At 31.9% G+C, this 25,676-nt stretch overlaps 2 protein-coding genes across 5 annotated transcripts; both read right to left on the reverse strand.

Annotated features, from left to right (window-relative positions):
* Window positions 1–1,952: 1,952 nt before the first annotated feature.
* On the reverse strand, window positions 1,953–16,241 carry ALY1 (protein ALWAYS EARLY 1). Of its 4 annotated transcripts, none has more exons than XM_088096404.1 (20): window positions 15,992–16,241; window positions 15,014–15,121; window positions 14,221–14,319; window positions 14,001–14,063; window positions 13,493–13,570; window positions 12,977–13,139; window positions 12,083–12,345; window positions 11,536–11,908; window positions 11,303–11,380; window positions 9,913–10,172; window positions 7,787–7,837; window positions 6,068–6,346; window positions 5,793–5,971; window positions 5,413–5,695; window positions 4,754–4,909; window positions 3,916–4,047; window positions 3,672–3,779; window positions 3,341–3,553; window positions 2,710–3,003; window positions 1,953–2,304 (listed from the first exon to the last, which is right to left on the reverse strand). In XM_088096404.1, exons 1-20 carry the CDS (start codon window positions 15,998–16,000, stop codon window positions 2,140–2,142), a joined length of 3,354 nt encoding a protein of 1,117 aa, XP_087952530.1. In that variant the 5' UTR covers window positions 16,001–16,241; the 3' UTR covers window positions 1,953–2,139. The 4 variants fall into 4 exon arrangements, with proteins under 4 accessions (XP_087952530.1, XP_087952529.1, XP_047148956.2 ...); XM_088096403.1 differs by having other exon boundaries at window positions 3,639–3,779; window positions 14,221–14,316; window positions 15,992–16,240; XM_047293000.2 differs by having other exon boundaries at window positions 3,639–3,779; window positions 15,992–16,240.
* Window positions 16,242–18,075: 1,834 nt separating this feature from the next.
* LOC124821152 (putative linoleate 9S-lipoxygenase 5) lies at window positions 18,076–23,823 on the reverse strand. Its single transcript, XM_047293002.2, has 9 exons — window positions 23,570–23,823; window positions 21,233–21,528; window positions 20,868–21,108; window positions 20,380–20,718; window positions 20,172–20,257; window positions 19,902–20,009; window positions 19,459–19,763; window positions 19,110–19,373; window positions 18,076–18,906 (listed from the first exon to the last, which is right to left on the reverse strand). Exons 1-9 carry the CDS (start codon window positions 23,760–23,762, stop codon window positions 18,153–18,155), a joined length of 2,586 nt encoding a protein of 861 aa, XP_047148958.2. The 5' UTR covers window positions 23,763–23,823; the 3' UTR covers window positions 18,076–18,152.
* Window positions 23,824–25,676: the final 1,853 nt, after the last annotated feature.

Here is a 25,676-nt window from a genome sequence, read left to right on the forward strand (position 1 = left end):
CATACTCAAAAAACTGCAGCTTTTACGGTTTTAGTTGGCTACATAAAACCTGTGGGTAAACTTCTGAATATCCTATTTTTGTTCATAAAAATACTTATTTATGAGATTATGAATGTAATTAAGGAGACACTGTATTTTCATATTAAAATAAAGAATATCACTCCGAACAAACGATAGTGTTAGTATGAATTGTGTTTTCTCAATATCCTATTTTTGTTCAAAAGCTTTAAAACTTGTCTCCTAAAAAGTTGAAATATATTGATAATCAATCCATTTTATAACAAAAATTTTCTTTACAAGTGTAAAAACTTTTGATTACAAACCTATGCTGTTAGCTAAGGCTAGTCACCTCATATGAGTGAATTTTTATTTAATTTCTTTACGTTTTTTATTTTTAATTTGTGTATAAATTAATTTTAGTTTATGGAAAAATTATTTTATTTTTTATTTATACTCTTTGTTCCTAAAATATTTTTAAAAACCGTTTGCTCAAACATACCTCAAAGTTAAGTAACATAAGTAGTTATTTTTATGATAAAATATTTAGCTTTTTTAAGAATTGAATTTTCAGATAATATTTGTGTATCTTTATCGTACTATTTTTAAGTGTATATAAACTACTATAAAAATAATTTTATGATTCTCAAATTGATAAAAAAATTATTAAAAAATGACATTAAAATTATTATGGGTATAAGTGATTCAAGTTTAATTGACCTATTAATTTTAACTCAATCTAGTTAATCTTAACAAAAGTTATCTTTTCTTTTTTCAATTTAGCATCTTAATTATCATTCAGTTAGGTTGAATTGGATTATTAGATTGAATGATTGAAAAAAATTGAAAGCTCTTAATAAAGTAATCTAAAGCAAAAATATGTGTATTGTACTTGTTAATGTATGTAGACAGCGTTTTATTTTTAATCGTAAACCAATATGAAGATGAAATTAAAAGGATTAAAAAACCATAGTGAAGTAAATACTTGGGATGAATTCATACAAATTAGATAATGAAAAAAATTACATTTATCTCACTAAAGTTATTTGAAGGTGGCTAAAAATTTAAGATGCATCAATCTAAATCATTCAAAATTCTGTTATCCAAATTTGTGGTTTTGAAGAACCGGAAAATGAATACGGTCATATCATAATAAAACAAGAAAACTTATGTTGCACGAAACAATATTACAAGTAACTTCAATTAGAATAAGATCTTTCAAAAGTGAGATTAATCAAAACGATTCCACATAGATAAACTATAAATAAACCCATATAAGAATTTTTAACATCACATTCAATGTAAAAAGTAGAAAGTAAATATCATATCTTAACCATTTTCTATTACATTTGAATATCATACAAAGTTTTGTTTGATTATATATATTTTTAATTAAATTGCAAAAATAATTGTAATAAAAAGTAATTTTGAAAATAATAATTTTTGATCATTTTATTATAGATAATTATTTAATGTGTAACATTTTTTACCAAGTAGTTATTCAAGTTTGAAATAAATAATCACTTAAAGATAAATGGAAAAAAAAAATGTACACAAAAGTAGTTAAAAAAAATCCTTTATCAATAGTATAAATATAGATTATAGATAAAATTTTCTTTTTCCTTTTCTTTTCTTTTTGTGAAAATTAACAAAGTAATATGATTTCTAAATACCCACCCACCGTTAAACTCCAAGAATGGTCTATTTGACAATTGAAGTTTTATTTTTCCTCCACGGCCCACAGTTACAAAATAAACCATATCAAAATGTTTAAAAGACCCAATTATCATCAAACCGAAGCTTTATTAGCTTTTCTATCTGTGGATTAAGATGTTCCCCTAAAACATATAGCAAAAAAAGAATAAAAAAAGTGTTTTTTATTAATTACTTAAAGAAAGGTAGATTTTCAAAATAATGAATAATTTTTATTGAATATTTTGTATTAAGAACCAGCATTTGACAAAGATTAAAAAGACAGGGCAGTGAATTGCATGATTTCTACTACCACCATTTGACCTATTGGTGTGGAGTAAAAGAAATTATTGTACCTTAATAAAAAGACATGAGAAAGTGGGCAAGGAGCCCGTATGTGATCTGAACTATATTTCAGATCATATGTACAGCAGCTACATTCGATACAAATCAAGTAGGGATCAAAGCTAAAATCTGTGTTTTGATTCTTCCCATGCACATTTGAATTTCTCTATAAATAGGAAGGTTTTGAGGACAGCATGGATGCAGGCTGCTAACTGCAGAATCTAATATCTGAGCCACATCAGCTGGAGGGTATTGCCGTTCAGTACAAGTCTGCAAGTCAAAAGAACATTCCTGTTTAGTTAGCAAGATTTCTTCAATAAATTTGAAATCATTAGAAAAAAAGAAAAATAGAAAACAAGCTTGGCCAAATCAATAATTATATACAAAATAATCAGAGAAAAGAATACAAAACAGTTTATAAGGAGGAAAATACTAAAACGTGGTATTCTAGTAGTGTTGTAGTAGTTTTTTTATCAAGTAATTCCCAACTATAGATAACCAATGTAGGTTTCTCAATGTAGTGAAAGGGAACAAAAACGAGACTATAAACATTTATTAGTTAGTTGAAAGGCAAGGTGCGGACACAAATGCTAGATGCACAATTCTGAATTTGCCGCCAGTACTTAGTATAAAAAGGAACTCATTGAGTTCAGAATATAACCCAGGGGAAATTACCTGAATCATGATTAATGTAGCAACACATGAAGTGATAAGATCTGACGGAAGTTCAGTATCAAATTTCTCAGAATAATTATGTAGTTTTGCACCAGATGGATCGTTAATTATAGACTCTGATACACTGCAAGTTGAATTATTAACATGATAAAAACTGCCATTTGCGTTCACTTGCTCTTGAGACCTGATCACAGGTAACCTAGACTTGGAGGCCAACTGCTGATGATTAATAGAATCCAAAGCTTGCCCAATCTTCACGAAACCATCTTCACCTTCCTTTGTCAAAGTCAATGCCTGAATTATAGCATCGAAAAGGGTCAAAAATTCTCACAAAAATTAGAGCTCGAGAAAATACTTGAACTATGCTACCATTACATCTGACTATTATATAACATGTTTCACTACAGTCTAGAGCTACCATTACATCTGACTTTCGTCAAATATGGCTTTTATAGATCTGTGGCTAAGCCAAACAAGAAATCATTGTTTTTAAATTTGTAACTAGTGATGCAATGCTGGATGAAGAATAGTGGGGAGAAAACTTATACAAAAACCATTGAATGTAAAGTTCATAACAATAAATACAAAAATATGGATGGGAAGTGGCAGATGTTCCATAGAAAGGACATACCTTAAATGCAGCATCTACCATTGCATGTGCCCTTGACCTGGATCCTTTAATAATTTGAACAACAGTTGACCCAAACTCTTGTGTAAGAGAACCATCCAACATACTGGGAAGATCGTCATGAACACTAAAACCTGTTTGTGGCTTCATCCATGGTGGCAGAGAGTTTCCTCTGTAGGTATTGCGCTGCCTCAGTTGTAACATTGCATCAGAAACCTGTAAGTTACAACCAATCAAAATTTGGTTCTAGATTAATGCAGAACGTTGTAATGAAAGAAATAATCCATTGGAAGCCACATGCCTGCCCACTGGCTTCCTTTAGCTCTACCAGTACCGTGGCATAATGCTTCTTGAAAACCTCAGAATCGTTCAAGCATTCTATGCCATTTTGGTTTTCCAATATATCGCTATTTGAACTTCGAAGCTCCATCAACAATGTCTCCTGTAAGAGCAGCCAGCCGAAAAGTAGGTGCAAGTTCACCCATAGCAAGGTAAATTTACGTATTGGATAGACTAGCACAATTAATATTAAGAAAATAACAAATTGATAATAATTGTCTACATCAAAAACTATAAACCTTTTTATCTAGAGCACGCTTTAGTTCAGAAAGTGCATGTATGTCAGCTTCCCTAGCTTGATGGTGTGTTACTTTACATGGTTGAACACAACCTGCTTGTGCACACAAGTTATCCATGGTAGCAACCGTAGCCTGGGCAAAATCATTATTAGCAACAAATTTAAAAATAAAATCTTTTGCTTATTGTTCAAATGTTTCAAGCATCAATGTTTCACCCATTGGTGGTGAAATCTGGAGTCCCAATTCAAGCAAAACAGATGAAAAATTCAACAACCACTACAACCCCTTTATTGTGAATTCCTTCAGCCAATTTTATTTTAACTAGGGAAAAGTATTGGACAGGTAAATTCGTCCAGTTAACAACAGAACAGAACAACAGGAATATAAGTGAATGTTTGTCCACTACTCAAAAGGCATAGTAAAATAATTGGCACCAATCATCAAAAGTAAAAACTATGAAGCTCTACCATCAACTGCTCAAGCTTATTTTATTTCAGGATAAAAGGGCATAAATATATTTATATTTCAATGAAAGAAATTAAGCGCTTAATTTTGATGTACTGCTAACTTAAATATTTTTAACACTGTTATAAAGTTATCTGTTAACAGATGATTAAATGTTGAACTTTTCAAGTAGCAATTATTACAGTTAAACTCCTTGAATGAGTGAAATTACATGAAGATAGTTGAATCAAATTGAACCTAAATTATAATATCAGTATTTGAATGTATAAAATAAAAGGGTAAGCACCAAATTGAGGCTTAATATCAATACATTGATACGTGTTAGCAATCTAACCTTTCCATGCATTACTAAAGCACTTGATGAAGTATGTACCTTCAAAGGTGAGGAATGATTTTCGCACCCCCCAAAATGTGAATTTCCATTAATATGTGGCTCTATAGGCATAAAAGATCCTTTTCTGTCATCAATATGCCTCCTCAGAGCTTCTGGCATATTATCTAATGGATTGAAAGGCATACAATCAATGTCCTGAACCAAAAATCCACTCATCAAAAACAAGAAAACGAGAACCAAGTTCATGCTTCAAAATATCAACCTAATTTATTCAACTGGAAGAAAAATCTTTAATTAAAGCCTTTCCTTATTTATTTACAGCATGTGACACGAAAACCATTTATATATTTTATAAATACCAAACCAATTTCCTTCATTTGGAGTTGCCAAAATGTGACCTGTAGAACACAGACTGTCTTGAAATCGACCTATTGAAAAATGCAAGGCTGCCTTTAATACACACACACATTGGGACCTTTCTCCAGACACTCTGCATTGCAGGAGCCTTACAGCACAAGGTAGTTTTTTTGTATTGTTTATTACGATAGCACGCATGTATGGTTCAACTTATTTTAAGGAAACAATGACTTTTTCCCCCACAATTAAACTCAAAACAAATATGCCACATACTGATTGAAATGTCCTATAGAACGGCCATAACATTCAAAAAGCAGCATGATAATAAGAAATCACATTACCATGACAAACTCAACACCTAATTCAGGACGGTCAAACTGAATCCTGCACTTATCATAATCAACGGTAAGCACGCTACCATCATGAATCTCTCTTGTTTTCGGATGAATAGCAATTACTCTCTGCCCAACACATAATGGTCTAGCTAAATCAGTTGGAAGTCCATCCCTAATGCCAGTTCGCAGTTCAGCATAATGCTTTCTCACTGATTCCCGATACTCTGCAAGTTTTTGCCTTTCATCACGAAGAAAATGTTCAGAAAGCCGCCGAGGTTTGCCAAGGGAGCTGCCAAAAGCAAGTACAGTACGGAAATTTAAAATAAATCCTAAATTGATCACAAGGTTTAGCAGAAGATCATAATAACCTTAACTGAATTTCATACCCTCTTACAACACTCCACTCAACACGAGTTAACCTTGGGATATTCCCTAGTCCAACATGATTTAAGTATTCCATCAATTCCCTTTTGGCAAACCATGGATAATCAATTGCACTATAAAACCATTCAAAAATAAACCATCTGCGAACCATATTAGATGACAAGCAACTGGAAAGCTTTTCCTGCAAGTTATAAAAAAGATATTATTTAGACAAAATATTGAAGTCCCTCAAAGAATCAAAGCACACAATCAATTTAAATTAAAAAAAATGTTGTACCTTTAAATCAGAGTGCTTGTTAGCTTGACTTTTCAATATGGATTCAGAAGACTTTTCCTTAGCAGAGAAAGTTCTCTGTAAATTCATCTTCCGTCTACTTCGTTTAGTTGGTAAACTAACTTCGTTCAAAAGTGGAATTTCCGCCATTGGTCCTGTCTCTTTCTGATCAATACACAAGGAACTCTCTGATGATTTAACGGTCTTCAATTGCTTTGGTAGGGTAAAAACCTGATCACCATGTTTTCCTTTAACTACTGGTTTTTTCTCATCATCTAAAGCCTACAGGCACACATAACTTTGATGAGTAGAATATTTCCCAGCATTTTCCAAGATCAGGAAATAAAATAACTTCCCTAATTGGACACATTATTATATATTAAAAAAGAAAATATAAAAATTGGATTTTCTAGCTTCACATGAATGTGATTTAATGTTTTCTTCTGATGCCTTTTTGTATCTATATCAATATAAACAAGGTGAGCATATCTAACGATAGCAAACGTAACGTGGCTATCCACCAATGAATTTCTTTAAATAACTAATTGTGTTTATACATCAATTAATTACAGGGCACAAGAAATGAACATCACACTTAATGTGGCTTAACATACAGCAAACTATGGACCTATATTAGTGGGCAAAACAGAGAAAATTCCTGCTGAAGCTAGCCAACAATTAAAATTGCACCCAAACACTCCATGTGACTGACTGGCTACTGATTTTATAACATATATATGTGGTGAATGTGGTCCTGGAAATATTGGTATTTTCCCTCTGCTTCGAATGCATAAACTCCTTAATATTCCTAGCCAGGCCACACCTCAAGCATGCCCGGTTGGATCACACTTCCAGCCACACCCAAATTAAATACAATGCCGCTTTGCAGAATAAGAAAAAAGTTGAGTTGAATGTTTTATCAAGTGAAAACTTGAATGGCCTTTTAATCAAGAATTCCAGATCACCTGTCACAGACCCAGTAACTAAAGTGATATCCCATTCACATATGAAACTTTCCTATCATGCTTTGGAGGGTGGGGGATGAGGGATTTACTCCATTAAAACGTAGGCTGGAAATACAAATTGAAACCCATAAAAAGAATGAACATGTTAGGAAACAACCCATTGATAAGGTATATATTAAAAAATGGCACAGGCATTTAATAACTAATGTAAGAGACTGACCTGCATAGCTAAAAGTGATTTACAAAAGGAAAATTGAGTGATTTATCCAAACCAATAAAAGGAAATCATGTATGAAAGTTGATCTATATAGCTACAACAAAGGAGTTAGGAAGAAGAAAAAAATGTACGAAAAGTTGAGAAGCCAGCAAGGTTCTCCCAAACACCCTGTACTACCTTTCGTTTATGTAGTTGTGGTTCTAGTACTATCAATTGGTACCAGAATTAAAAGAATAAGAAAAATTACCCCAGTTCAGAGTGTTTTGATCCAGTCTCTAACAAAACATACTTTGATGTGAAGTTAAATCTGACCAGAACTAAATCAAACTATAGTTTTAAACATTTGTAAACCTTAAACACATACAATGCACAATTCCTGAAACTATTTTTTAAAACTGACTAGGTTATCCATACTATATTAATAGTCAAGCAACATTTCTATCACTTGAAAGGGAAAACATCAAATTTTAATAACATCAAACTTGCTTCGAAACTGCAGAGGTTTACATATATAGTCCTGAAAAAAAATTACTTGCATACCTCATCTTTCAAGGGACCACTTGGACAAGAATCAAGCTTTGCATTTGCAACCTACAGTCAAACAAAACCTTCCCTCACTAATTGAGTTGTTACAAAATGTTAATGAATTGACAATTTGAAGACTCAACAACAGAGACAAACAGACCAGAATTAATTGGATCAGAAAAAAAATTGAGAATGCAAAGAAAAACTATCATGATGGTCAGAAAACATTAGTCCCCATGGCAATAACAATATGAAAAGTGTCGTGGCAAAACTATAACTTGTGTACTACTACTCACATGATTGGCCTTGTAAGAGACATGGCCTAATCAGCAAAAAAAAGAAATCATCACAGCTAGATTATCAGACACCCTACACATGTTTATAGCAATCTTCAACCTTAGTTAGCTTTAGCTTAAGGGGAAGAGTGAAATATCTCTAATGTCAATATTATATTAAAGTCATCATAGGATTATTTCTTAAGATATTGTCTTAGTTTCCACATATTTTAGAAAGTACAGCATGATTCTGCACATGATATAGTGTTGATTGGGAAATCAAGAGAAAAGATTAACTCTAAAATTGAGCTTTGGAGAAAGACTCTGGAATTAAAGGGTTTTTCTTTTGTAAGAGTAACAGTATATGTATTGCAATTTCAATAAGAAACAAGAAAAGAATGAGTCGAATGTAAAAATGGGAGAAAATGTCTGTTAGTAACAGATCTCAAATTAGGAGTTTATGTAAGAAGAGTTAGGAAGGGATTGGGCCCAAAAAGCTCAAAGTTCAGTAATTAGTAAAGTCAGTAGTATACAGTAAGAAGTTGGAGAAGATATGATGATATGAGGGTTTGAGACAGGTATTATTTGGTTGTAAGAGAGAGATCAGGCTCCTGAATTCCAGTAAAACATTCTTCAATCATTTTACTGCAGTAGGGATATTTTGTTCCCAACTAAGTGAATAAAATAAATATCTGTTACTGCTTCTATACTTTCTATTATATTCAATTATTTCCATACCACAAGTTTTTAAAAGTTTAATATCTAAAGAGCAAAGTTCAAAACTTAAAGGAAAATTATCTAGTTGTCATATAAGCATCAAACTAGAAGGTTAAAATCGAGAGTAAAGGAAACAAGGGTTATTTGTGATTGCAAAGTACCTACCAAGCTCAAAGGAATGTTTATTATAGTGATATGCATCCAGTTATACTTTATGATAATGAATGTTGAACTTTAAAGAAACAAGATAAAAAGGAAGGAGTAGCACAAATGAGACTGTTAAGGTGGGTGCATGTCATTCATGAAAGAACAACATACAAAAAGATGTATATAATGATATACTGGTCTAACACCAAGTGAGGTAAAGAATAATACAAAAAAAAAAAACTAAAAAAAAAAATAAAAACTAAGGTGGTCTGCAAATGTAATGTAATCTTCGATCAGAATCAGTGAGGAGAGTAGAAATAATGCGCTACTTCTAGTTTTATGAAAAGGAAAAGGGAAAGATCAAGTAGGCCATTGGAGGAAGCTGATAAGAGGAATTTTGTATTGAGTAATATCTCAGAATTTGATATTTAATAAAGTCCTACGGTATTATGCAATTCTTGTAATCAACCTCCCTTAGTATAACTTATAAGGGTTTTGTTTTTGTTGTTCTTCATGTCTTCTAATATTTTGTGATTCACTTTTAATTTTATTGGCATAATTAGTATCAACAAGGATGAGTATTTAGAATTTATTAACACATTATGTTTTATTGGGGATACAGTGGCATTTATTTTCAAAACTTCTAAAATAATTTTAAACAATCACTTTCATGAATATTTTTTGTCAAAAAGCCAGAGCACCATAATTTTTTTCTAGAATGTTTGGCATGCTTGGCGACCTGGCAAGGTGATTGATCCCTGGCTCTATCCCAATATCCATAGCAGGGTGATATAACAATACTATTTGATTTAAGGCTAGAAGTTGATATTATTCAAAAAGCTGTTAGTTTCTACAACAACATTTCTTTTATTAATCCATATTGTTACAAGAGAAAATATTTTCTTGACTAGAAATCAGTTTTGAAAAGAAAAGAAAAAAATAAAACCAAAAACAGACTCTATATAAAACATGTTCAATAATGCATACGGAAAATGTATTTACCTTGGAAACCACAGACTTCCGCTTTCTTTTCCATGTTGCATCAGCAATAGGAAGTTGTTCTTTTGATTCAGAAAGCACGTTCGTATCCTTTGTCGATTCCTTTCCAAGCTTGGACTTTTTGGAGGTTGAAACCTCAATTTCAGGCACTACGCTGTGTTTAAGTTTATGTCTCTTATGGCTTGTTAGTGTTGCTTCAGGTAGCGCAGACTTACCATCTTTATCAGCAGAAATCCTGTCTCCCTTCAATTGGATAGATGATTCTAGATGGACAAGAGAGAAACAATAAAAAGAAAAGAAAAAGACCCTTAGATTTGTCTGATAAAGAAACTATTGTTTTTTTTAAATCTCACTAATGACTACAACAACAAACATGATCGAGGGCAGAAACAAAATGTAGATTCCAGGCTGACCGTTTGAGTTGAATAAGTGAAAAAGGCAGTTCAAAAAACACATTTTACATTTCTTTTTGAAGTGTCATTTAAGGTTCTGTTGGAAAAAGCAATAAACTTTCTTGATCTTAGTACAATATTTGAAAGTTTTTTGTTTTTTAATTTACCACTTTCATTTCTACATCACAATAAATGCATATATAAAATATAATAAGAGAGTAGGTGAAAAGTAAAGGTATAAATGAAAAGAGTTATTAAGGTTATCTTGAACTTCGAAAAATAACAGTAAAACAAACAAAAATCTTTCGAAAATTTAACAGTCAAAGAGAAACAGGAAATATGAAATGAGGAGCTAAACTTAAAAGTGCAGCTAATAACATTCAAGGAAGATGGACCAAAATAGGGTAAATCAATCTCAACTGGTACTGAATACAGAGAGAAAGAAAAACTGTATGATTGAATTTCTGAATATTGAAATGTGAATACTTATAGATGCCTTTTGTACAACTGTAGCTTTACCTGTAAACTACTTAACTAATTTGTACAGCTGTCAGTTCCTATACAGCTACTGGTAAATCACATATACAAATACATCTACTCATCTCTTTAAAAGTGCGATACAGAATAAAAATATTCAGTTCATGTTTAATTTTCTCTCTCTCTCACACACTATTTTCTGATCAGTTTCTCTAAGAGAATGATTACAAAAAAGGGCACTAATCAGTGCACCAGAAGTATATTTGAAGTGTCTAGCAGAAAACTATATCTACACGAGGTGACAACTGTGACAGTTATTAATGTCATGATGCCAGTTATAATTGTCCGACAGAACTAAACAAAAAAGAATAACATATCCTACAACTGTGCAATAGTGTTGAATGTGAAAACACTAAAGTTTGGATTCTTTTTTGTATGGTTTAGATATTTCTCTGTGGCACATGCATGCATAAGCCTCTTACAATTACCTTTTATCGAGGGTAAATATATCACTTTATACTTACCAGAATCTACTGTAGATATTGGCATCATTAGAGACAGGTCTGCCAAAGTTTGCAACGCATTCAAGGCAGGGGTTTCATCTGTCAAATGAAGTAATTAAATATTGCAAGTTCATAGATGAAAAGGAAAAGTCCATTTCACAGAAGTCCAACCTCACCTTGACCCAAGGCCAAGAGGGGCAAGGAACTAAAAGTCGCACAAAAAAATTTGCATACATGTCTAGTGACAGAATTACCTCCAAAGAAGAGTTTCTTGTTTCGTTTCCTCCCACCTTTTGGAGAGAATTTTTCAAGCTTTTCATTAGTAACCTCAATATCAACCATTTCCTTCAGTGAGCAACTAAGCCCTTCTTCAGTGCCACTACATGCTTCCCCTCCATCATCAAGCTGATGGTTTCCAACGTTTTTCACTCTCTCTTTCTTTCTGTAAAATTTCCCCCCCTTTTGAAGAACCTCAACTGTTCCTGTGCCTTCCATATCAATCAATGAACTATTATCTCTTGCATATTCTCCATTGTCAGCTCCCCTGCTTTCTATACTACCGTCTAGTAACTCTTCATCCACTGAAAGATTGTGTAACTTGGCACGAGCTGTCTCTGACAGTTGCTGCTAGTTGACAAATTGTAAAATAATAACATTTTCAGAATAGAATGTATCGAACACAAGCATATCATTCACAAAGATTACCATTCCATTCTATTGCAACATGCAAAGTTTGAAGTAATAATAATACAGCCAACAAATACAAGATAATGGAAGAAAAGGGCATTGAACAGTTAATACCTTTCTTTCCCAACGCAGGACAGGTGAGGGTTTTTTATCTGCTCTTCTACATGGTGATTGAGAAACTTGGGGAGACCCTCCTCTTTGTGCAGCCTCAGTTAAGGCCAAAGCTACAACATGTGCAACTTCATCATCATTAGCATCAGTAGTTGACTTTAGGCTTCTTCTATAAGGTGAAACATAATTTTCTGTATACTCTTTCTTATAAGAATAAGAAACTGGAACACGAGGAGTCCGTTTACCAACAGCATGAGGCACCATACCTGATTAATTGAATAATTGTCAATACTGCAATCCAGTGCAGAATATTTGCATAACATGATTACAAGGAATGTGGGCAAGATTAAGAATTTAGAATAGTCAATAATGTTACTATATAAATATGATAATATTCTACCTGCTCATTTTGTACCATTAGAAATGAACTGGAAAAGGAGGGGCAGTTCAAGAAATGCTTAAAGCATTATCTAAAGTTCAATTTAGATGAATGACAGTGGCAAGGATTGAACACTTGGCCACTTGGTTGTAAAAGGCTTTGATAACACGTCATAGATCAAGTCTCCTCCTAAAACCTTAAGCTATTACGTAAAGAAACTATTTGATGAATTTAATATCTAGCAAGTGACCTCCTACTAGCATAAAAATAAAGTCCATAAACCTATATTAAATCTGTCATAAGAATCCTTATTGGAGTTTTTGTATAATATGGAAGAACTTTACTGGAATCCATTTGTTACATAACCACTAGTCTACTACTTTCCGGTTGCAAAAATTAAAACCACAGTAACGTCTGTCACCTGGGTGGAACAAAAGCAATTTGTAGAAAGGCAAACCAAAAATGGTTCTCTGGATGAGGAAAGAACAGAGGAAGTGGTACCACAATGGCTATTTTACCATCTAAGCGTCTCTTCTTCAGTAAAGAGAGGCAACCATCACTGGCAGCAATTGAATGAGACTGATCTTTAGAGACACTAAGCTGAACTTTTTCCCGCTTTCGTTTTACAAATTTCCGAGATCCTAGTGCATCATTGCTCTCCATTTCACTGTCACTCTCTTCCTGTCAAATTTGAGTCCAGAAAATGACAACTCACAAATGCATAGTCAAAGCCAATATAACATACCATGAGGAAGGGAGCAAGAAAAAAGGTGTAACTAGACAAAGAAGAACACAGCTTACACAAATATTAATATGTTCCAATAAATATAAAGACAAATGCAAATCCAAAAGTGCGCATGAAAAAATACATGAATTGTAACATCGCTATGGAAAAAGAAATTGAAAGATTATAATATAACAAGGGATGCCATGGCAAATAATGAGAACAGGATTTTGATTAAGTTTTCAATATGATAGTTTCCACCTTCTTTCTAGCAAAACATATCTACCAGAAAAAACAACTTTGAACTTACCAACACATTGTAGTGATCAGTCATCATTGCTATGAGGCCAACAACAGAAGCCGTGCCCTCTGGCAGAGAGAGGTATGCCTGTAGATTACAACTTGTAGTTTCAATTACACTTACAAAAAGATCTACAAAACATTAATAAATCAATTTGTGATAGCTAGAAGCAAGAACTTGTACATAAGCAAGGACCTAAGGATGTCAACTAGCCTTATGGGGGCATAACTATTGCAATTTCGTGGACTGACAGCCATAGCTTGATATCACATAACGTCCCAGTTAAAAATGGTGATGAAAATAAGGGTAGAGTAAGATGGAGCAAAAGAAGAGGAAGAACAAAAGTCTTAAGTTCCATTGGTAGATTCAACATATATTGTTATCTAAGCTTTTAGTCAACTCAGTTACACTAAAAAAGCATGCACATACATAAAGAAAAAATCTTAAACAAAAGGTAGAATGTTCATAAGAAAAATGAATCATGACTATAGATTAGAGCTCAATAATATTGATTTACCCGATTCATATTGTAAAGAGCTTCTACCATTTCAGTGGTTCTATTTCGTACAACACCAGCCACCTGGAAATCGAAATAAAGAACAGAGAACTGTAACAAAAATTCTACTTGTAATTGACATGATAATGATAGGGAAAAGGAAAGAACAAGCCCAATTGTCCTTGAATATCCTAATAAACAAGTAGGGTGGAGAGAAAAAAAGACCACAACAAAAGCACACCTTCTTCCAGTCTTTCCCATACATTCTATATGCTTCATAAAATCGCTCTAGTTCCTCCTTGCTCCACTGAGATCCCAGTTTATCAGTCAACTTTTTCTTCTGTGCAAAATGGCACACATTAACAAGGATTCAAAATTTCAAGGCTAAAACAATATTTGAAATCTTGTTTTATGTTCACATACTTTGGAAGACAAGAACCACTATGTATGATAGATGAATACTCAAAATTTGGTTAAATATCAATATCCGATTTCAAATACTTATATGATATGTTTTGCATATGTATTTTTGGCATAGCCCTATTTTCTCTGAGTGTGTGTATATTTTGTGAATACCCACACCATCCTTAAAACCTGTGATTCAAAAAGTAAAGTTACACATTCAAGTCATATTCTCTCTGATTCCCTCCTTCAAAGCATAATCTGAATCTTGTAGTATTTTTTCTTAAAAATCATCACACAAAACAGCAAACAATCAAAAATAAATTTGTATTTCATATAATATATACAGCCATCTCATGTCACAATTTAAAAAATAAATTATATCTGTGTATCAAGTCTTACCAAATACTTGTATTGGTACCTGTGCAACATAGTTTACAACTTTTCAAGTGAAATGAAAAAAACTAACACCAATATTCTGAAACCCAAGAACTGCCACTTTAGGCTGTTTGTAAAACTATTCTGAAAAATAATACCAAGCAGGATGAAGTATTGTATTTTTGTATTTTAATTCACGTGTGTCCTACTACATCTAGTTTCAGAATGAAAAAAGTCATCTGATTATGACGTACCCGTTGCTTGTTTTTATTTGGATTAACTCCATCTTTCTCAGGAGAATCATTTGTACTTGAAATCCGCTTATTAACACTTCTAGATTTCCTTGTTGGTGCCATTGAGCCCTTATGTCGTTGAACCGAAAACCAAAGCCACAATCAACAATGTTAGTCTAGTTCAAACTCCACTAACGAACTAATCAATAATGCAATAGAAACAACAATAATTCAAGTCAAGATAGAAGCTTAGATCAGTGCAAGTTCTTTTTGTGGAATAATGAACATCAACTTCCCAACCAAATACAATTTGAACCCAAAAGTTCAATTGTTTCACACCAGACATTCAAACTTTTCAGAAGAAAAAAAGTCAAAAAAAAAAAAACACAGACACTGTTGCTACTCTTTTTAATTAAGAAAACGAAGAACAAACCAGATAAGGAAATTACAGTTATTTACCCCACCCACCACCCTAGGAGAACCTTGCATCAGTTAAGTCTTAACTGACAGCAAACTAACACATAAGCGCAAATCTATAATGCACCTGAAACATTCTCAAACTAGTAGGACAGACAGCAAATTGAAATCGTTATAAGCTAAGCACAACTATTTAGAAACAAAGATCTGCGTCTTCCAAGCTGAACTGACAATCACATTGAATTTTACAATTAACAACATGCTTCAACACATTCAAATCGTCCCCTATAAAACCTTCACCATAGACCACATCAAATATTTTCTAAATAAAAGAAATAGAACTGCAGATTCAAATTTTCAAAAGAAACAAATTCAACAACGGCTTCAACCAGCTTGTTTCTTCAGAAAAAGAGAAAAAAAAGAAAAAGCAAAGAGGAACGTGAAAGCAAGAATGAGGAATGGCGAATGTATTGAGACAAATTACTTCTAATTAACAAAAACAATTATTTTCCTTTCCGAATTCAAACCCTAGATTACAGATCGGAAAAAAAAAATAGAAAAAATTGGCTCCATGACACTCACCCCTCTCATAGGGTTCCGATTCCGCTGAAGCACGATGGAAGAAGAGGAAAACGAGAGTAGCAGGGTTTACACGGAAAGAGATAAAGAGTTACGCATTGCCGCGAAACTTGAATAAAACGAGGACATTAACCAATGGGATTTTTGGCTCTCCGCATCACCACCAGCACGGTCGAGGAGGGAGAATACGGAATTGTGTCATCATATCATCCACCCTACACGTCAGTAGTTACCCTCCCATCAATGATCCACATTATGCGTCTCATTGGGGATGCATAGTTTTAGTTCGTACCCGATTATATTTGAAATTTTAGAAGAGAATCTTTCACATGTTTCCCGTCATTTTCCATAAATTTGAATTGAGTTTTAATTTATGGTTGGTGTAAAAACAGTAAAAAGATGTATTTCATCCTATTTTTGTATATATATATATTTTAATTTTATTTTTTAAGTAATATTTTTAAATTAAAAAAATTTGTTTATATAATTTTATTTGTAATTAATATTTGAGATATTTAATTATTTTTATTTGACTTTTTTTTAAATTAAAATAATTATATAATACAAAAAATATTTATAAATTATTTATAATAAAATAATGAAAATAATTTATTTTATTTTTATAATTAAAATAATAACTTCGTATTTTTTATTTATTATAAAAAAACTATCACATGTGCATGTACGCTAATCTATAATAACAATAATTTATTCTATTTTATCTTATTATTCAGTATCAATATTCATTAAACAACATAATATTGATTAAGGATGAGTAAATTATACTGTCCCACACAGATTGTGTTTGCCTTTTTAATGTTAATAAATAATAGCAACTTCTTTGCAAATATAATATTTTATAAAAAGTAAAAATATTAAAATAGTATAAGAACGTGATATATTTTTTAAATAGCTAAAAGATTGTTGTGTGAATAAAAAAATAAAGATAAATTTGAAAATTTTGATGAGTATAAATATAATAATTTATAATTGAGAAATTAATTGTAAAGTTTTGCATGGTTATTTTCAGTTTGTAAAAGAAATTTATATTTTATTTTGGGTTGATAATTTTTCAAATTAATAGTTTTTATTCCAATATTTTCTAAAACACAAAAAATTATAAAAAGTAGTATTTTCACTGTGTGATAAAATTTAGGTACTTCAAAAATATAAAAAATAAAATAAATGTTTTAAAATCCATAATAGATCATAATTTGAAAAAAAAATATTGAAAAAATAAACACTATTGGTAAAAAAAATTGTTAATGCCTTAATCAAGAACACTAGTTAAAAAGCTCTCATATTTAAAAATAATTTTAGTTAATATTAAATGATTATATTAATCCTATTTAAAGTGACTATAATTAAAAATATCTACAACAAAATATTTATCCTCCCTCCCTGTTTTACAATAATACTAATGTTTGAATATTCAGTTTTTATCTCATTTTGAGAAATTATTTTATTTAACAAATATTTTATTCTAATGTAAATAAAACTCAAAATGACAATTTATGAACACAGACATGTTTACTGCTGCAGAAGACAGATTTGGGACACAGGTGGTATTCTAATTAAATTTGGGACAAAATCCTCTTTATGAATGAGATCTGGGTTAGTTTAGGATGAAACTTATCATTAACATATTATTTTTTTCTCTCACTAATAAAAAAAACATATTATTTTACTTATATGAGTATCCTCCACAAAATTATTTTTATGTTTTAGGAGAAATTATGGCGATTATCTAAATTCATTCTTATTTTAACTTTAAAATTCTCACATTAACTATGTGTATCTTTTGTGAATTACTAAAAACTGTTAATTTATTTGTAGTTTGTCATTTGAAAAATTGGTTTTGTAACAATTTTTCATTTTTTTATTCTCTTTCAATGTACTTAATATTCATTAAATTAATTTTGAAAGAAATTTCAAATAATACAATACATTTAAGGAAACACAGTAATCAGTTATATGAAATTAAATATTTTATAAGGTAATATTTTTCTTTTATTTTCTTAATGTAGTTTGCCTAAGTTCAAAATAACTGAAAAGTTTAAGGAAGCAAAGAAAAAGGGAAAACAGTATAGATTATAAATCATGATTCAAATTAGGCAGCCTTAAAGGTCATTATTATTTATGAAAACTAAAGACAAAAAACCCTTCAAATTGAGATACTATTAGGAACTCCCATGCCAGTTAGTCCACCTTTACTTGTTGGATAAAGCAAAGTGTATGGCATCTTAACTGGACCGAACCTGTTTTTGAATTTCTCATCACTGTTCATTCTCAAGATCCTTTCCTCTATACTAGCAAGTTTTTTTCCAAACTTCTCAAAAGCTTGCAATGGCTCTGCATCAGATGTCCAGTCTGGAGTCTCTCTCTGCCCAAGGTAAACCTCATCACTAGAATGTTTGGACAAGATTTCTACAAGTGAAATGCCAAGAACAGCCTGAAACTGTGAACTGATTGTTTTCAGATACCCCTTCACAGGATCGGTCACCAGTTCATCGTATTCTGCAGTTCCTTTTTCTGGCATGAATCGCCGGCTTATAGCTGGGCGACTTGGTGGAAAACCCCCAAATGGATATTGTCCAAAGTTGATTGCAGCATGGAGAGCCGAGGCAATCCATATAAGAATAGTGCAGGTCAGAATTAGATCTTCACATGTCTGCATCTTTGGCCACCAAGGTTCATTTTTCTTGTCTCCATGACCCACCTCCCTTATTTCCTTCCACCAAGATTGAAGTTCATTGTCTTTCTTCACTGTGTCATTCTCCTTGTAGTAAAAGGAGCAGTAGTCCTGAACCCATGTCCTGATAGCAAACCAAATCTCTAACCCATCACTCGCAAAAGGGTAATCCTCAATCAGTAATCGAAGACCATATGGGGAAGTTGGGTCCTCGACAGCCACTCCTCTGAAAGAAGCAAATATTCATCAACTGATAAACAACATTTTTTTTCAAATGTATTAATTTGATACCACCCAAGTTATTATAGTTGTACTGAATTAAACTGGACAAAATTAAAATGTTACCTGATCTATTGAACTCGACCATATTCAGAAAATGAAAAACAATTGATGATTCTCAAGGGTTGTTTGCTCGAATGGTTTACTTACCTCTTTATAAGATCTTCAGGCAGTGCCTGCTCAGGGAAAACCCAGTCCTTGTAAAGCACAGATGAAAACTCCATAGAATATCTAGAGGGGCAAACTGTTGACTCTAAAGCACCACCTGCATTAATGAGAATCTGTCTTCCTAGTGCATTTATATTCATGGTGTCACGGAAGTGAGGCTGCAGCAGTTTATGAATAGGGTGAAGCACACTGAGTTGCCTATTTGTAGCTAGAATGAATGGCTCAATGACTGCATGAGTATGCAACCTGTGACACAGGTGTGACATCTAGAGTTAATTTCAATAGTAGACAAACTAAGATTGTATTTAGTTTTTTTCTGATAGAGTTATACCAGTGGCTGATAAGTTGATGATAGCCTGAGTCCACTACCACTACATAAGCTTTGGCCAGTTGCCAGAACGAATTTTCCACGCCTTGTTCCACTGGAGTATAAACTTTACTGATTGCACCATATTGATCTCCTTCGGTATGAGGCAAACTCAACTCAATGGCTAAGGGCTTTAAAGTCCCATTCTTTTGCAAGAACAGAATTGTCCTGCTGGCATATGTCTTTGTAGAAGTAGAGTTGATCCTTCTAATGTATGGTATCACTGCGTCATGGAGATCTAGAATGAACAATCTCCTTTCTTTAATTGCCTATTCAGCCAAATGCAAATAATTAGTATGCATCTCAACATTGGCCAAGAGTAAAAACTTGACAGTGACAACTATGGTTTAACAACATTTTAATGTGAAGACTGAAAAACACAACATCCTATCAATCTTGAAAATTACCTCCTCTACAGTGAGCCCTTCCAGGTTACTTCCGATGTGTTCTTTGGTTATTGTACTAGTTTGATTACCATAGAGTTTAGGATCTAACTTGCTTGCAGGTGGGAACTCCTGCAGTTATTTAGGATGACAGTGAGGAGAAAGAAATCATGGACAATTCTTCATGGGATATTGATTCTGAAATACTTTAGGAATGGTAGATTTGACAATCATGACAGAGATCCTATTCTTTAATCCAATCATTACCAATTAATTAAAAACACTTGGGCTTACTTGGAGACCACGAATTATGACAGGATTTATACCGGCCAGCATTTCCCTGGCAAATTCTTCATCTGTTTGCCATGCAGATTTATCCACTGTTCCAAAAATCCACATCATAAGAACATCACTTTTAAATAACATTGTTTTACAGAATGCATGATTTGGTTTTTTTTGCTTGCAAAGAACATACTATATTACACATTTTTTTGTACTACACCTGCAATCACTTGTGGCACGGGAAATTTGAGGAACCTTTGCCCATCAGATCGGAAAATTTCCTTAAGCATCTCTGCCGGAATGTGATCCCTAACTTCAGTAAGTATACCCTCGGGCACCTCAATCCCTCCTTCATAGAGTTTGAATACGTCTTCAAAACTGTCAAACTCGTTAGGGGTGCTGTCAAATAGAGATTCCAACTCCGGTTTGAGAACTTGAACAATGGATCTCAGTGCATAGGCAAGAAAATCTGCCATTTTCAAGTGACCAAATCTTTCATCCCTAGGAACATAGACGTCTAAGCTCGAGACAATATTCAGCCTACTCTCACATTTAGGATCTGCCAAGAAAACAACAAAAGAAATTAACATCTCTATATACAATATTTGAAAGTTACAACAAATGAGTCCCGTAAGATATGACAATGGTCAATAAATATTCAATAACAGACTTCAATGAACAAGAAAACAACAAAAGTAAAAGCCTTACCTGATTTTGTTGGTGGTCTACCAGTTCTTCCCCTACGAGGGTAGGGGTATTCCTTAGACCCTCCTAGAGTAGGACGAGCATGTTGTGGACCCTTATCTGGATTTCCCAAATCATTGTAAACATCATAATCATAGACCCTGTCCCATTCTTGGAGCTGTCCCTTCCCATTACCTCTTAAATTCTCGAGCTCTTCCTCTCTGTACTTAAGTAGTGGCACTGGTGTTTCACTCGGAAGATATGTCTGCAATTGGTACAAAATATGTAACTTGCAACAACAAGTCCCAGAATGAACTACAATGATTACCCAGAAAAATGTGACATGCTATTTAGCGAGTACATGCAGGATACTGTGTATGTAGGTGTACCTTGTTGGAGAAGAAAATGCGATCCTTTTCATATTTATCAGCAGGGTATACCCAAGAGTTGCAGATAAAGCGAATGACACCTTGGCCAGGAACATCTTCAAGTGTGAGGCTTTTGAGGTAGAATTCACTGTGATGATTGTTCCTTATAATAAAGGCTCCTGGTGTTCCTATCTCCTCGTCCCACTCAAATGTAACCTTGAATGCTGTTTCTCCCACGGTCAAAGGTCCTATGGTTGTAATCCAGTCTTCTAGAAAAGCAGGCTTCCCAAGTTTCCCCTTCAAGCCATTGCTATTCCCTATAAATATTCACAAATAAAATTTCAACTTTGGAATAAATTTGTAATAAACTATAGGAGTTAAATATGATTTTAGACTACGGACAGTTAATCCTTAAAAAATATTATCTTAGCAACGATGGAAAAGTTTTACTTTTTATGGTGAAGAAAATGTAAACTGACTAAACAATATAAGATAATATCCTAGGTTGTTTGATCTAAAAAGACAAACAATGGTTTTAGTCGGTGGGAACTAAGAAGTCATTTCCCATGGCCCAGTCTTGACAAATGACCCTTGAGATTTCATCCCACGGAACTTAATGAATGAAAACAAAAGTTAACCAACAAATTAAATTATACGTGACAAAAGAATAGTTAATATATTTTTAATCTTAAATTTCAATTATGTTAGTTCTTTATATTTAAAAAATGTCTAAATATACTCTTTTTATTTAATAATATTAACTATTTTTAACGTAATAAACGATAAATTATTTTAGATATAATTCATAAATTTCTTTCTTGTAAATATTTTAAAAGGTAAGTGTGATTAGAATAATTACATCTATACTTTTTTAAATATAACAACATAAAAGTTTGAAATAGGAATTAAAAGTCAAAATCCCCTGTTAACGCCACTAAAAAAAACTACATTCATTCTTTAAATATAACAAAACATGAAAATTTGATAAAGTAACAAAATGTTGCTTAGAATGAATAACAGTTTTTTTTTTGTCAACTCGGTGGAACTATTCTGAAAGTAATTTCCCTTCTATCTACGTCACTGATCACAAGTACACCGTTTTGTATTTTTCTTATTTGACGTTCTTTTGCTTGCGGATAAAAAAAAAGGAGTAACTTTGAAAAACCCAATGAAATCATAGATGCAATATAATATTTTCCTCCGTACGCCGACAAATAAATAAATAAATTTAGGAGCATTTGTTTCCAACTTGTCATTGCAGCTAGGCTAGGTATATACAAAGTTTCTAAACAAGTATTTCAGAAAATAATTTTATTCAAACTTAAAAAATTTTCTATGTTTTTTTATTTTCTTTTTTTTCACCCCTAACACAAACAATTATAAGCAAGCAATTATTTATTGGCTAAATTTATATCTTTATAATGACATTGTTAAGCACAAGATAACTTGTTATATGTAGCCATTGGCCGAAGACTATGGAAGTTGACCAGAACTATGAATCTAGAGTCCTGCAAAATACCAAATCCCATGCATGCCAAACAGTTTGTATTAAGGAATCATATTATAATATTTTCAGGAACTATATTATAAAAATAGCGTATTTTAAAATATTATTTTCGTATAAACATGCTCGTTTGGTATTTAATATAATTTCAGATAAAATGAAAATGAAAGAAAACGTATAAAAAATAAGTAGTAATATATAATTACATTATTGAAACCGTGTGCTTATCCGATGTGGATCCGATCTAATGCGACTTTTTTTTTCCTTTCGATGAATAATATTTTAGTACATTTAAAAAATTAATGTAAAAAACAAAAGTGACTGTTTCTTTTGAATTAAGTAAACACACCTAATATTTTTTACGCAGATATTTGATACACTGAAATCGAAAAAGAAAAGTGAAAATATCCATCTTTTTAATTTTTAAAATAAAAATCCAGAATATTTCAAGTTTCTCTTCCTTCCTCTGAATTTCTTTCACTCGGTGTTCATGCATGTACCAAACCCCCACACCAAGTCATCTTCCAAATCTAGAATATATTTTATCATCTAATTTGTTTCATGAAATATTTGTAAAACATAAAGACACAAATCAAACCTAAGTTTCAGTCACAATTTCATAGTTCTAAACGAAAACTCTGTTAAAAAACAGTACTATGTTAGAAACTCTGTCATCAGTTGAAAGTAGGGCTGGTTTGAGATGTGTGCGGTGGTTCGTTGAAGCATGTGATTAAATGACTTTGGACAAAAAGAAAAGCTACAGAAGATGTTTTGAAGATCAAAAGAGTAAAATTAGATGTTAGAGATGAGGGAAACGAAGAGATCCATGTTAAGCAGAGAGGAAGTGAACTGACCAGGGTCAACGTTGACGGCACTTACGAGCTGAAGAGAAACCCTTTTCCCCACAAACTCGTGAAGACTGTCGAGGAAGGAAGCACTGAAATCGTTGAAGTCCAGCACATTCTTCTTCATCAGCACCACCGTTCCTTTCACCCGGTGCCGGAGCTTATCATCGCCGGCGAAGACCTTCACGATGTTCTGAAACATTATGCGGAATCGAACTGCAAAACTAACACAGAGAAACAGGGTAGATGTTTTGTGAATGAGCAATATATGATGTTTGCCTTTTATAGACAGAGTGAGAACAAAATTAACCCACAGTGTCTGTAGTCCGAGAACATGTTCTGTTGCACAAGTTAACTTTTTGACCCGCTAATTCACTGCTTTGTGAATCAGTGGTTTCGTACAGTTTTACCTGTAATGTTTCTACTTTTGTGAATCAATTAAAAGTCCGTGCTGTATATTTTTTAAATAATTATAAAAATAAATTTAGTATGCATAATAATTTATTGCATGAACTTTATATACGGTTAGCATGCATGCATAGAGTCACAGATAAAATTAAGCATTCTATATTCTTTAAAATATCAGTACAAATATTAATTTAATCACTTACTTACCTCAACATTAATGTTCCGGTATTTGCCAGAAAGTTAATGAATACGGAGTAAATAAATTATAAATTTAAGAAATATATTGTTTAGCTTTTTCGGTTTTTCGTGTTTTTTCCTAGAACCATACAAGTTTTAACTTTATCAACAAAAGTATTTATTGGTAATAAAGCTGGTGGTAAATTATGTAGGTCACTTATAGTTCTATTACTAACAGTTTTTTTTTGGGATAAATCTATTAATAAAATAAATAAAAATTTCTATCAAATTTGATGAATTATTTAATATATTAAGGAAAAATGAATGAAAATAAGAAGAGAATGAAGAACAAATGTCGAAGCTTATTATAATAGTGTGGAGGTAACAATGTGATGATAGTAGAGTTAGAAAAAGAAAAAAAAATCTAAAAAAACAAACATGACGAAGTAAGGAGAGGAGGAGAAAAAAAAAAGAAAAGGAACAGAAAATACTAAATTGAGACATTTATTAAAGAATTTTAATAATGGATTCTTATGTTAGTAATTACTCACAAATTATTCATCAATAAAATTTATTATTTCATTGTCAAATTTTTTTTTTATTAATATAATCAGTTAATAAACTCAAATAAATTACTGAATAAGTTTTATTATTACCGAATAAGTTTTATTATTACTGATAGATTATATTTATTGATAATTAGCATTTTTTGCCATGTATATCTATATAAAAAATTTTATATTTGTATTTTTTTTCTCAAACTTTTTTTGTATTTTTTACATTAATTGTAAAATTATAATGCTTCAAGATTTAAGTGTGATGGTTCAGTTGTTACAAAGAAAAATATCACAATTTATTTGATTTAATATAGTTTTAAAGCATAACATTAAAGTTTACTAGTTTATGACAATGTTGATGCTATGTTTTATTATATATCTATGAATAATTTTAGTAACATGTTAAATTAACAATTGATTAACATATTTTTTTTACTTGGATGTTATATATATATATATATATATATATATATAATTTAAATTATGTTTATATTTATTACAAGAGTTAGGTTTTTGAATTTTGTGATTCTCCATTAATGATGTTTTTTTATAAAAACCTTAATTTTAAAATTATAGAATTTAAGAATTTTAAGATTTTTAATGCTTACCGTAAACTTTAATGGTTGATTTATATTTCGTTGTAGTATGCTATTAATTGCATTTAATTGGCATTGAATGAAAATTAATTCTCTGTTATGTAAATTTGAAAGAGAAAATTTATTGCCCAATTAATGAAACTATATGCTAATGCTGAATGAGGTTTGCACTGTGCAGTTCACATGGTATTTTTTTTTTCATGCAGGCAATTAATGATTTTGTTTGTTATTGTTATTAAATCAATAATTATTGTTATTAAATCAATAATTAATGAGTATGATATCATCAATGTTTGTCGTTCCATGTATTTTTGAACTTGCAAATGGTTAAAATTGCAAATCAATGTTTTGGATCGAAAAGTTTTTCCATGTTACGTG

The sequence above is a fragment of the Vigna umbellata genome, chromosome 8, assembly GCF_029865625.1.
Source record: "Vigna umbellata cultivar VRB3 chromosome 8, Vumbellata_1.0, whole genome shotgun sequence".
NCBI classification, from domain to species: Eukaryota; Viridiplantae; Streptophyta; class Magnoliopsida; order Fabales; family Fabaceae; genus Vigna; species Vigna umbellata.